This window comes from Megascapheus bottae, chromosome 2 (assembly GCF_031878675.1).
Source record: "Megascapheus bottae isolate mThoBot1 chromosome 2, mThoBot2.hap1, whole genome shotgun sequence".
Taxonomy (NCBI): domain Eukaryota; kingdom Metazoa; phylum Chordata; class Mammalia; order Rodentia; family Geomyidae; genus Megascapheus; species Megascapheus bottae.
The window spans coordinates 14028817-14043170 of record NC_143510.1 but is presented as its reverse complement, the minus strand read 5'-3'; the positions used below and the strand labels follow the sequence as shown (position 1 = coordinate 14043170).

At 40.9% G+C, this 14354-nt stretch overlaps 1 protein-coding gene across 1 annotated transcript; it reads left to right on the top strand.

The window, feature by feature from the left end:
* Positions 1-11350: 11350 nt before the first annotated feature.
* Positions 11351-12984, top strand: Hesx1 (HESX homeobox 1). The gene is made up of 4 exons (XM_090355089.1): positions 11351-11656; positions 12180-12379; positions 12642-12743; positions 12837-12984. Exons 1-4 carry the CDS (start codon positions 11500-11502, stop codon positions 12933-12935), a joined length of 558 nt encoding a protein of 185 aa, XP_090211215.1. The 5' UTR covers positions 11351-11499; the 3' UTR covers positions 12936-12984.
* The last annotated feature ends 1370 nt before the right edge of the window (positions 12985-14354 follow it).

Sequence of the window (14354 nt, the reverse complement as noted above, 5' to 3'; positions counted from 1 at the left end):
CTCTGGTGCATTGCTTTTAAAAATTATCCTCCTAGGGGCCGGAGTTTGGCGTAGTGGTAGAGTGCTTGCTTAGCATGCACAAAGCCTGAGGTTCAATTCCTTGGTGCCACATGCATAGAAAAAAGCTGGAAATGGTATTATGGTTCAAGTGGTAGAGCTCTTGCCTTGAGAAAGCCCAAGGATAGTGAGCAGACCCTAAGTTCAAGTCCCAGGATTGGCAAAAAAAAAAAAAATTATCCTCCTAGGTCAAGAGTTTCTAGACTTAAACACATGTAAAAGTTATCTGGAGAGGGGCCCGGAGTGAAGCGTAGTGGTAGAGTGCTTGCCTAGCATACATAAAAACCAAGGTTTGATTCTTCTTACCATATACATAAAAAAAGCTAGAAGTAGTGTTATAGTACAAGTGGTAGAGTACTAGCCTTGAGAAAGCTCAAGGACAGTGCCAGGCCCTAAGTTCAAGCCCTAGGACTGGCAACAAAAACAAAAATTTATCTGGAGAGGTTGTTAGAAGATAGATTCCTATGCCCTGCTAAAAAATTCTGCTGTAGTAGGTTGGTCTGGGAATCTTTCCAGATGAATCTGAATCAGAGCAGCCACAAACCCACATTTTAGAAAAACCCTGCCCAGAAAAAGACACAGAATAACTATTTCTGTTTCACAAATAACTTTGTATTTTACAAACTTCTAAAAAGTCTGGGCTGAAAATGTAACCAGTCATTGATAGAGCATTTGCCTACCAGTGCCGGGCTAAATTGTTTTCTTTTTACTATTCAGCTGAGGTGAACCACCTTCAAGAAATGGGTACAATTGGAAATTAGAGAGCCCAAATTGCACCATCCACATTAAAACTAGTGGCGGGGGCCTGGAAAACTGGGGGTAAATGAAAGGTAAACTAAAAAGTTCTGAAGGAGCCGGATACCAGCAGTTCACACCTGTAATGCTAGCCATTCAGGGAGCTGAGATGGGAAAAAATACAATTCAAATCCAGCCTGGAAAACCCATGGAACTCTCAGGTCCAATTAACCATGAGAAGAGCCAGAAGTAGCCTGGTATGGTGGCTCACTCCTGTAATCCTAGCTACTCAGGAGGCTGAGATCTGAGGATCAAGGTTCAAAGCCAGCCCAGGCACAAAAGGACCTAAGACTCTTTTTTTTTTTTTTTTTTTTTTTTGCCAGTCCTGGGCTTGAGCTCAGGGTATGAACCCTGTCCTTGGACTTTCTCAAGGCTAGAGCTCTACCACTTGAGCCTCAGCACCATTTCTGGCTTTTTTCTATGTACATGGTACCAAGGAATTGAACCTGGGTCTTCGTGCATTCTAGGCAAGTACTCTACCACTAGGCCAAACTCCCGGCCCCGGACCTGAAACTCTTATCTCTAGTTAACCTCTAGAAAACGGGAAGTGGAGCTTGGCTCAAGGGCAAGGTACCTGAGCTGAAGAGCTCAAGGTCAGTGCCCAGGCCAACTTCAAGCCCCGTGACTCAACAAAAAAAAAAAAAGAAAAGAAAAGAAAAACAAAAACAGAAGTAGAGCTATGGTTTAAGTGGTGAAGCTCCAACCTTAGCAAAAAGCTAAGGGACAGTATCTAGGTCTTCAGTTCAATTCAGTCTTAGTGCAATCAAGTCTCAGTGCAATCCAGGGTTCATGATGAGACAGAACATAGCAATTTGGGTCACTCTTGCTTGTGTGTGTGTGTGTGTGTGTGTGTGTGTGTGTGTGTGTGTGTGTGTGTGTGTGTGTGTGTGTGTGTGTGTGTGATGAGGCTTGAACTCTGGGCCTGGGCTCTGTCCCTGAGCTCTTCAGCTCAAGGCTACCACACTTCCCCTGAGCCACAGTCCCACTTCCCATTTTCTTGTGGTTAATTGGATATAAAGAGTCTCACCATCTTTAGTGCCCGGGCTGGATTTGAACTGTGATCCTCAGACCTCAGCCTCTTGAGTAGCTAGGATTACAGACATGAGCCAATGCACCTGGCTCACTTCACTCTTGCTTTTCTTACAAAGGTATTGCTGGGCTGGGAGGTTGGCCTAGTGATAGAGTGCTTGCCTAGCATGCACGAAGATCTGGGAGTTTGATTCCTCGGTACAAAAAAGCCAGAAATGGTGCAGTGGTTCAAGTGGTAGAGCTCTAGCCTTGAGAAAGTCCAAGGACAGGGCTCAGGCCCTGAGCTCAAGCCCAGGACTGGCAAAAAAAGCTATCGCCCCACTGAATTAGGTCTTTACCCTCATAACACATCAAAGGTACCAACTACCATAGTTGGATCAAGTCTCTATTCTCTATCTAAATGGGAATAAAATTTCAACCTGAATTATGGTCGGAACATTCAAACTATAGCACATGTATTTTGATATTCTAGAGAAATCAAGTACAACACAGTTTCCAAACAAAACAATACAACTATTGCTATGTTGAAGTGTTTAGGGTGAGTTGAAAGTTTCAGAGCATGTAGAGGAATTTATGGAGATATCCCAAGGTTAAAAGATACATGATAGTCTCACCATCACAAGAAGGATGGAAACAGATACAAATGTTCATGCCTTAGCTACTTGGAACCTGAGATCAGGAGAATTCTGTTCAAAGCCAATCGAGGCATAAAAGATTTTGAGCCACCATCTCAACCAATAGTGGAGCATGGTGCCACACCTCTATCCACTGCAGCTCTTAGGAGACTGAGATCATCAGGATCCTGGTTTCAGGTTAGCCTGGGTAAAAGAAGTTTAGAAGATCCCATTTCAGCAGAAAACACTGCATGTGGTGGCATGTGCTAATCATCTCAGCTACAATGGTAAATGTAAATAGGAAAATTCTACTCCAAGCTGTCCCAGGGAAAAATCAAGATCCTGTCAGAAAAATAACCAAATCAAAAAGGGCTACAGGCGGGCCAGGAGTTTGGCCTAGTGGTTAAAATGCTTGCCTAGCATGCACAAAGACACGGGTTTGATTCCTTGGTACCACATATATAGAAAAAGCCGGAAGTGGTGCTGAGGCTCAAGTGGTAGAGCTCTAGCTTTGAGAAAGTTCAAGGACAGTGCTCAGGCCCTGAGCTCAAGCCCAAGACTGGCAAAAAAAAGGCTACAGGCATGGCTCAAGCAGTAAAGCAACTGCCTGCTATGCAAGCACACAGCCCTAACTTAAAAACCCAATAACACCATACACACACACACACACACACACACACACACACACACACACACAAAGTAAGAATCAGGCAAGTCAGAGAAGAGATTTCTCTTTTAGAGAAACCATTATGTCCCAATTATGATTTATTTATTGAAAACTTATTTTACAGAAAAAAATAATTGGAAACTAGTAACTGAGAATTGCTTTTCCACAATTATTATTTTATGACTAAAGCAACTCTGAGTTAATGAGCACATCCCTCTACAAACACTAGATGGCACTATGGAGTCAATTTTTAGAAATTCAAACTACCTCAGGGAATGACTGTCTTCAACAAATATTTATTATGTAATGAACAAGCATTTAAAAAAAAAAATCCCAGGGCCAGGAATTTGACCTGGTAGAGTGCTTACCTAGAATACATGAAGACCCAGGTTACATTCCTCGGTACCACGTACATAGAAAAAGCTGGAAGTGGTGTGGTGCTGTGGCTCAAGTGGTAGATCTCTAGCCTTGAGAAGGCCCTGAGTTTAAGCCAGGAGTGACCAAAAAAGAGAGAGAGAGAGAGAGAGAGAGAGAGAGAGAGAGAGAGAGAGAGAGAGAGAGAGAGAAGAGAAATCACTGCCCCCTTGTAAAATTGCAGTTTAGAAGGTAGAGATAGGTAGCCTAAATAAATAAATAAATATAGTATTAGAAGTCTGATCTATTAGAAGATGGCAAGTGCAAAGGAAAATGGAACAGGCAATGGTACATGGAACACACATAATTTTAAATAATCTCTTTAGGGTGGGGTCAATGAAAAGACTGACATCTAAACAAACACTTGAAGCAGTCACAGGAGTGAGGCTTGGGAATATTTAAGGAGAGAGCATTCCCAGAAAGGGACCAACAAGACACAAGGCCAAAGCGCTAAGGCAGAAGTGACTTGGCTGGATTCAGGACTTACAATGAGAATAAATTGGAATATGGTAAGAAGGGAGGGGGAGGCAGCCAGATCATAGGAAGCTCTGTGCCCTGCTGTGATAACTTTAGGTTTCACCCTGATTTTGCCAAGAAGAAGAAAAAGAAGAAGAGGAGGAAGAGGAGGAGGAGGAGGAGAAAAGAAAAGGGAAGGAAGGGAGGAAAGAAAATAAGGAAAGGTAGAAGGAAACAGGAAGGAAGGAAGGAAGGAAGGAAGGAAGGAAGGAAGGAAGGAAGGGAGGGAGGGAGGGAGGGAGGGAGGGAGGGAGGGAGGGAGGGAGGGAGGGAGGGAGGGAGGGAAGGGGACATGATTTGAAACAAATGTTGGGGAAGCTGAGTGAATTATTGACATAGAATATCACAAGTTATGGGAAATTATTATCTGTTTGTTTTTGAGATAGGGTCTCAATATGTAGCCTAAGCTGGCCTGGAACACAAGATCCCTCTGCCTCAGCTTCCCAAGTTCTGGTTACAAGAATGTGCCACAATGTCTGGACAGTAACAATATCTTAAGTAAACCTAATTGAAAGGAAAAAAATTAGTGATTTAGCCAACAGATATTCAATAAAAGAGCCAAAAGCAGTGTCTGAAAAACAGATGACAATGATTGGATCTAAAATGAGTCTTATAGTTTTTCTTCTTTTCCTGAATTATTCAGGATTTTACAACTGAAAATATTAGTATATCCACAAGAGGGCAGCCTGGCACAGGGTCTCAAGAGCCCTGTACCCCAGAGTAAGGTGAAGGGTTTGGGGTATGTGAATCCAGGCACAGAGAAAAGGTCTTTTTATTTTATTTTATTTTTGCACGTAGGAGCACCCAGTACTAGCACAGGTATTGGTGCTTAAGTGGGCTAAGAAAGGCTTCTGCCCAGTACAAAATGTCAGAATCAAAGTGAGGAATAAGGCAGCTCTGCAGCTAAGGGGCTGAGATCTGAGGTTTGAGATTTGAAGCCAATCTAGGCAGGAAAATCCATGAGATTCTTGTCTCCAAATAACCACCAAAAACAAAACAAGAGATAGAGCTGTGCCTCAAATGGTACAGTGCAGGCATTAAATGAAAAGGCTAAGGCACAGCACCCAGGCCCTGAGTTTGAACCCAAGTACCAGCATAAAAAATAAAATAAAAATTTAGCCAGGCGCTGGTGGTTCATGCCTGTAATCCTAGCTACTCGGGGACTGACATCTGAGGATCATCTGAGGATCATCTGAGGATCATGGTTCAAAGCCAGTTCAGCCAGGCAAGTCACGAGACTACTGTCTCCCGATTAATCACCAGAAAACCAGAATTGGAGCTGTGGCTCAAAGTGTTAGGATGGGGGTAGGAAGCATGGCCTAGTGGTAGAGTTCTTGCCTAGCATGCATGAAACCCTGGGTTCAGTTCCTCAGTACCACATACACAGAAAAAGCCAGAAGTGATGCTGTGGCTTACGTGGTGGAGCACTAGCCTTGAGAAAGCCCAAGGACAGTGCTCAGGCCCTGAGTTCAAGTCCCAGAACATTGGAATGAATATAGCTGTGGGTGTGGATATATAGCACGTTACATCTGTTTCCTAACTCTTCTACTAGGAGGACCTGGACATAGAGATAATCTAAAAGCAGTGAACCAACATCCAGTCCAGATCTTGTCTTTCAAATACCTTGGAATTACTTCTTGGGGGGAATAGCTTGATTCTAGGACCTGAAGCAAGGTTAGAAAAAGATATGCCTGGGACATCTTATAATCCTAGACAGTACACAGTGCTGAAAATAATGTGACAAAGATGATAGAAGTCAGCTTAAAGGAGTCCCCATACTGACCAACTTGGGAACTATAAACATCCCAATAAATAATGAGAGTATCATCAGTCAAGTAAAAGAGAAAGTTCTAAACTCTGGAAGTAAATAGAAAGCTAGAAGAGAAACAGAATATTTACATAGGTTTAAAGTATCTCCTCACAAAGTTCTGTATCATTAAAAAAGGAAAAAGCAAAGGAGTCTGGGAGGGAGGCCTAGTGGTAGAGTGCTTGCCTAGCATGCACAAAGACCCAGGTTCAATTCCTTGGTAACATATTTACAGAAAAAGCCAGAAGTGGTGCTGTGGCTTTAAGTGGTAGAACGTTAGCCTTGAGAAAGCCCAATGACCCTATCCAGGCCCTGAGTTCAAGTGCCAAGACTGGCAAAAAATAAATAAATAAATTTATAGTGAAGAGTCTGACATGCCATCTTCAAAACTCAAGTAAAACATCCCTAGTAATAGGACAAACACACGTGGCACTTCATAGGGAACATTGAGAACACAGGTTCCATTGTGAGATTCCTACCAACCTGTTCAGCCTAAACTTAGTCATGAGTATAAATCAGATGGCCTCAAATGAAGGGCGTCCTCTACAGAATAACTGCAATCTACAAGAGAGTCAGGGTTATGGCTCATACCTGTAATCCTAATTACTCAAGAGGCTGAGATCTGAATCATGATACAAAGCCAACCTGGGAAGACAAATCTGTGAGAATCTTATTTCCAATTAACTAGTCAAAATCTAGAAGTGGATGTCTGGTTCAAGCAGTAGAGCCCCAGTATCTGTACATCATATACACACCACTGGAGTTATGAATGTCAAGGAAATACTGATTAAATTAGAAAGACTCATGTATACTTCTACTGTATCACTCCACTCAACACACACACATACACATACTTACACTTAGCCGTGATTGGCCATAAATTATATTGCTTGGCTTTCATTTCTTTTTAATGTGATTAATTTATTTACTTATTTTGCCAATACTGAAGCTTGAACTGGCCTCAGCACACTCTCAGTTAAGGCTGACTTCCTCAATGCCAGCACCTTAATTAAACCCCACCTCCAGCCCAATTTTTTTTTTTCCTGGTTAACTGGAGATAAGAATCATTCAGATTTGTCTGCCCAGACTGGTTTCAAACTGTAACCCTCTAGATCTTAGTATATCTGGGTAGCTATGATTACAGATCTGAGCCATTGATACCTTTCAAACTTTGTTTTGGCAATACTGGGTTTGATCTCAAGGCAATCTTGTGGGGTTTTTGTTGTTGTTGTTGTTGGGTTGTTTTTTGTTTTTTTTTTTTAGTTTTTTTTTTTTTTTTTGCCAGTCTTGGGGCTTGAACTCAGGGCCTGGGCACTGTCCTTGGGCATTCACAAGGCTAGTGTTCTTCCACTTGAGCCACAGCGCTTCTGGCCTTTTCTGTTTTATGTAGTTCTGGGGAATCAAACCTAGGGCTTTGTGCATGCTAGATAAGCACTCTACCACTAGACCACGCTCCCTGCCCCCAAGACAATCTTGAATTTTGCTAACAGCTTTCTACTCTTTTCTTAAAACATCTCTGGCTTGGGCTGGGAGTTTGGCCTAGTGGTAGAGGGCTTGCCTAGCACGCACTAAGACCAGGTTTGATTCCTTGGTACCACATACATAGAAAAAAGCCAGAAATGGTGTTGAGGTGCAAGTGGTAGAGCTCTCTGAAATGCTTTTACAGTATTATCTGTAATATCCCAGCTATTTTGAAGTCCCTAAGCATCCCGTGATAGAGTCACCGGCACTCAGTGAGCTAGGAGTCAGTTTAATAGCAGCGCAGCGGCTATTCTCCACCTTCGGGCTGATAGAGAGCAGCCTCGACCTTCTGTGGGACTGAGCTTTTGAAGGAGCCCACCACTCTGGTGGTCCTGTTCACCAGGAAAACACCACACACAGGTGGCCAAGCAGTGTAAGTAGTTTTACAAAAACAAAATCAGACTTAGACAGGTCACTACATTACCAATAACAGAAACAAACAACAGATTGCAAGACAGTTTATATGATATTGCCAATTTGTCAGGCACAATTCGAAAGTCTTTGCTTGGACTCTACCACTTGGCCCTGTTCAAACTTATCCAAGCAAATTTGGGTCCTCTTTTGTTCCTGTGCCTTATTGTGCATACATTTATTTTCTTATATTTTAATTGTATCTGTATTTTCAAAAATTCCTAGAAAACTATTATTTATAGTTCCAAAATTTTAGAGAGCCAGGCAAGGTGGCTCATGCCTTTAATCCTAACTACTCAAGAGGCTGAGATCTGAGGATCCAGGTTCAAAGCTAGGTGGAGCAATACAAAGCCCAAAGCCAAGAGACTCTTATCTCCAGTTAATCACTAGAAAACAGGAAGTGGAACTGTGGCTCAGGGTAGGGTGGTAGCCTCCAGCCGAAGAGCTCAGGGACAAAGCCCAGGCCAGACCCACCTAAAAAAAAAGTTAATTAGACTAATGAATCCACATTATTATATCACTACTCATGTAATTATGAGACAAGGCCTTGCTATATAGTCAAATGCTTGGGTTGAATTTACTATGTAGCCCAAGCCTTATTAGCCTCACTAGTGCTGGTATTACAGGTATGCACTACCATACCTGGTTAATCATCACTCTTAACATCGATCAACATGTTGAAATAGTTGCTTCCATTATTTCTGATAACTTCCTACCCCCTTCCCCAACACTGTGAGCTTCATAAAGGCAAAGAACATTTCAGGTTTTTGTTTTGTTTTTTATTTTGTGCTAGTCCTGGGGCTTAAAATCAGGGCTTGGGCACTGTTTCTGAGCTTTTCTGATCAAGGATAGCACTCTACTGCTCGAGCAACAGCCATTTGAAGGTTTTTGTTTGTTTGTATTGGTAGTTGATTGAAGGTAAGAGTTTTGTGGGCTTTCTTACCTGGTGTGGTAATCCTTAGAGGGCCTGGGAAGGTCTCTTGGTGGTAGAGTGCTTCCCTAACAGGCAAGAAGCCCCGGGTTCAAGTCCTCAGCACCACATAAGCAGAAAAAGCTGGAAGGGGCACTGCAATCCTTAGATCTCAGCTCTCTGAGAAGCTAAGATTACAGGCATGAGCCACCAGTGCTATTCTGCCCTCACCCCATACTAAGGATATTGTTTTGTTTTGTTTTGGTGCCAGTCCTAGGGCTTGAACTCAGGGCCTGAGAACTGTCCTTGGGCTTTTTCCTCAAGGCTAGCACTCTGCCACTTGAGCCACAGCACCATTTCTGCCTTTTTCCCATGTATGTGGTGCCGAGGAATCAAACCTGGGTCTTCATGCATGCTAGGCAAGCACTCTACCTCTAGGCCAAACTCTCAGCCCCCTAAGGATGTTTTTAATCAGTTGTGGAATGAATAAATGAATGTCTCAATGCAGATTGAAGTCTTGAATTATTTACCTCCAAATTTTGCAGATTAAGGTCACCCTTCCTTTGTGTAATCTTTTTCAGGATCATACAAAATCCTCACGAATTGTGAATGTTTAGTAGCTGTCATTCTTAGAGTGATTTTGAATGTATCCTTATGAACCCATCCTTAGGGTCTGTATGTTTAGCTTAATACTTGAGTCTGTCATCATAGGGTAAAATATGATGAGCTTAAACTTCATCCTCTGGAAGCAATATCCTCTATAAATGAAGAGTACTTTGCCTCTTTGCTAAAGAAAGTCTAGCAGTCAGTTAGATAATGGAGAAGCCGAACTTACCTTCAAGAAGATACTACAGGCTGGGGACGTAATGATGCATGCCATTAACACTAGCTACTTTGGGAGCTGAGAGAGAAGTATTGAGGCAACTTGGGTTGTCTCAAAGGGAAAAAAAGTTACTGAAAGAACAGAAAGAAAGTTTAAGAACTATAGCTGTTGTACATTTTTGGAAGAACAGCCACTTAAAAAGTGGCCGGAAGTTTGGCTTCATGGTAGATAGAGTGTTTGCCTAGCATGCACGAAGGCCCAGGTTGGATTCCTTGGTACCACATACATAGAAAAAAGCCGGAAGTGGTACTGAGGCTCAAGTGATAGAGCTTTGATAAAAGTCCAAGGACAGTGCTCAGGCCCTTGAGCTCAAGCCCAAGACTGGCAAAAAAAAAAAAAAAAAAACCCACAAAAAAACTTAAAAATCCCCATTTTCTTAGAATTTTGAAATGAAAATATTCTTTTTTCTTTCTTTTTTTTTTTTTTGTCAGTCCTAGACTTGAACTCAGGGCCTGAGCAGTGTCCTTGGGCTTTCTCAAAGCTAGCACTCTATCACTTGAGCCATAGCACCACTTGCAGCTTTGGTTTTTTTTTTTTTTCCTTTTTTTCTCTGTATGTGGTACCTAGGAATTGAACCTAGGGCTTCTTGCATGCTAGGTAAGCACTCAATCACTAGGCTACCATTCGGGGCCCTTTAATATTCTTTTTATTACAAGCTTTATTAACTTCATGACATCCAAACCCCAATTCAGCATCTCAGCAGGGCTGGTTTGTAGTTCACTGGTAGATCATGAAGTTAGGGTGCTACAGGCTCTGAGATTCAACCTCCAGCAAAAAGGGCTGGTGGGGGGGGGGTGGAGAAAGGAGAAGAAGAGGAAAGGAGAAGGAACAGAAGGGAAGAAATTTCTTTACTGTTGGATTTGTAACTCAATAATAGAATGTTGGCCTAGCAACAAGACTCTGGTGTATATATTGGCCTTAGACACACACACACACACACACACACACACACACACACACACACTATAATTAACACTATTCCTTTCGAAATATGTTTGTAAAGGAGAAATGCTATTCTCTTTCGTTTGAACAGTATATTTGAATTACTTGGAGGTAGTTACAGGTGAATCTTCACATAAACTTGTTTCTCTTTCACTTAAAGAGAAGAGATGAAGGAAAGGAATTAGTCCATTAGTTATTCAAAATACTCGGTACATCTATCCCCAAGAATTAATCCAGGCCCTTGGAAGACAATAACACTCAGTGTTAATAACATGGCTATGCTTTTCCAACAAACTGCACTCCAAATATCATTGTGTTTTCATTGACAGCATTCGCTATTACACATGCAGATGAAAAGCAGGCTTTTTCATCAAAATACTGTAATAGCATTAAGAGATTATTTTTTTCCCATTTCCATGGAAGAAAATTCACTTAAGATCATTTATTGCTTGACTGCTCTACCATCTTGCTTGTATGTTTAAGCAACTAGAGTTCATGAAAGTATAAACTTCAACATTTTAGAAAATGTTGTATTTTATACATTAATGATTTCAAATAAAAGAGGAGTGCTTCACTTCTTTGGAGAAAGTTAAGTCTGTGTTCTGTTTAGGAAAGATAACACTTTTTGTCCCTGTAGGTAGCCCCCCTGGTGTAACCATTAGTTGCTAATTACTTGCAAACAAACAAATAATTAACTCCTTAAGCCCCAGGTTGGGCAAGTGTTCATTGACATGCTAAAACTTTCTTAAATAGGATTTTAATTAGTGACTCTCTAAATCCAGCCCCCTTGTCAGCGGAGCTATAAGGTAAAATCCCAGACAGCTCTGTAACATACACACACACACACACACACACACACACACACACACACACACACGTGGAGCCAACCCACCAGAAAGGGTAGAGCTGTGGCTGTGTACAGCCCACCAGAGAATGTGTCCTAGCCTTCAGGAAGGTGCTCAGCTTGGAGAAAGCAAAACTTCTCCCTGTTCGTTTTCTATCGAGAGCATCTTAGGATTGGATCAGAAGAAAGACTGTGTCCCAACCATGAAACCCTACAGACCGTGGACAGACACCTGGAGGTCCTCAGGTATGCTACCTCTTTCTAAATGTCATTGCTTTTTTGTTTTTGTTTTAACAGTCCTTCATACTCTACAAAGCTAGAGAGAAAGTAGGATCTCATTCAGAAACTTGAGTTACATCACTGAAGCATTGAGGCCTTGGAATGCCTCTGGCTGGACAGGGATAATAGTAAAAAACAACAACAACAACAACAAAAAACAGTAAGAATCTGCCTAAAGAATCTAGAATATGCCTCAGATCCATACTAAGGGCCTGAATTTATCTATTTTAGATCTCTTTCCATGTATGTTTAACATTTAAGAGTTTCTAAATCCATTGACCCTGACCAATACTAGAGTCTAAAATATTCCCTGTCACCAAAGCAGGATTTTTATTTTGTTTAGCTTTTGGTTTTTAGGTTATTTAGGGGATAATTCTTTGTGAAACCCACAAGCTAAGGTATTGAAAACAAGTTATTGAAATAACTTCCTACAGCACTCTGGAAAATAAGATTGACCACATAAGAAGGAGTTTATTTTTCTGATTTTTAGAGAAAGATGCTAGCGTCTGTCTACATGTTCCAAGTTTTCCCAGTGGAATCACATTTCCTTGTCTTGTGGATCACCCAGTGCCAGAAGAAAGAGCTTTGAACTATGAAAATTACATCTCAACCTCAGAAAGACTATTATTGAAAAAAGAATTGAGTTGGTATAGAGGCAGAAGACCAAGAACTGCGTTTACCCAAAACCAGGTGGGACGTTCTTTTCAATCCAATAACTGACTCCGTGGTGTGCAAAAAGCTCATTGACAAGGAATCCCATTTTAGAAACCTTATTAATGAAGCAATGGGCTATCATATTTTAATGGTTTCCAGATAATCACTTCATTTTAAACAAAAGGTATTAGAATTACTTGCCCACAGTATAAGTGCAATTTTTGTTTTACAAGTCAAAACCTATTTGGGGGTGGTATGAGCAATATTAACATTTAAAAAAATGATTTCCTTATTCCAGGTTGAAGTATTGGAAAATGTCTTTAGAGTAAACTGCTATCCTGGCATTGATATAAGGGAAGACTTAGCTCAAAAATTGAATTTAGATGAAGACAGAATCCAGGTAATACTCATGGTACTTGTTGTTTGTGGCAATTGAAATGTCATGGACAATAATACAGTTTCTGAGACCTGTTTTGTTTTTCCTTAACTGTAGATTTGGTTCCAAAATCGGCGTGCAAAGCTGAAAAGAACCCATAGAGAATCACAGTTTCTAATGGCAAAAAAAATTTTCAACTCAAGTCTCCTGGAATAGATAGAAAACCAAACTGGTATAATTATCTTCCAGTTGCAGAACCTGAAGAATCATGGAAATATCAATTGTTAATAATGTGACATTTCCTGCATTTAATCTGAATATTGTCTTTTTTTCTGAAAATATAATTATGATTGTATTATATATTGGGCACTTTTCAGTTCCAATAAAGACTTTTCCTATATATTTTAATAAACATTTTCAGAAAAGTCAACTATTTTTAAGTGAGCAAAGTTAATCTAATAAATTAATGTGCTAAAATCAGTAAATTCCACTTACACTGTATTTCAAGTAAAGTTATCCAAGCAATAAGGGTTCACTGTCTTTTAGTTGGATTTCCTCAAGCATGTTTTGAAATATGATTGTGCTTAACTGTATTGTAGGGCTATGATTTATTTGTGCCTTCAATTTTGTCTTGATTTATGGTATTACACAGGAAGAATTTCTTACTATTTATCAAAACCAATCCCTATAGGCATGTCATTTTCTAGTTGGTTTATTTTTTTTCTTTTCCCAGGGGAAGTCATTGTGCCAAAGCAGAGACATAAAGGCATCAGCTCATATCACTGTGTTGCACTGTACAGAAAAATTAGGCTGCAAATAAATTCACTTTTTTTTTGGCCAATCCTGGGATTTGAACTCAGGTCCTGAGCACTGTCCTTGGGCTTTCTCAGGGCCAATTTTAGCTATAGACCACTTGTGGCTTATTCTATGTATGTGGTACCAAGGAATTGAACCCGGGTTTTTGTGCATGCTAGGCAAGCACTCTACCACTAGGACAAACTCCCGGCCCCATAAATGCACATTTTTGAAGAATTTTGTAGTCCATTTAATGTTGTCCTCTACATTCTCTCCTTTAAGTGACATTGTTTCTTTTCTTTTCTTTTTTTTTTTTTTTTTTTTTTTTTTGCCAGTCCTGGGCTTGAGCTCAGGGCCTGAGCACTGTCCTTGGACTTTCTCAAGGCTAGAGCTCTACCACTTGAGCCTCAGCACCACTTCCGGCTTTTTTCTATGTATGTGGTACTGAGGAATTGAACCTGGGTCTTCATGCATGCTAGGCAAGCACTTTAACCACTAGGCCAAACTCCCAGCCCCCATTAAGTGACATTGTTTATCTGGCTTCATACCTATTTCCATTTCTACTCACTTGTTCATTTTGCTATCATATTAATATTGACTGAGAGGATACTTCATCTCCCTTCTCCATGTGTTTTGATATAATCACTGAAAATAATCAGGGCAGTTTTTGTTTGTTAAATTGACAATGTGGGTCCTTTTTTTTTGTGGGTCATGGAGCTTGAACTCAGCCTGGGCTCTGTCCCTGAGCTCTTCAGCTCAAGACTATCACCCTACCCTTGAGACAAGCCCCACTCGTTTTCTAGAGGTTAGTTGGAGAGCAGAGTCTCAGGTCCTTTTGGG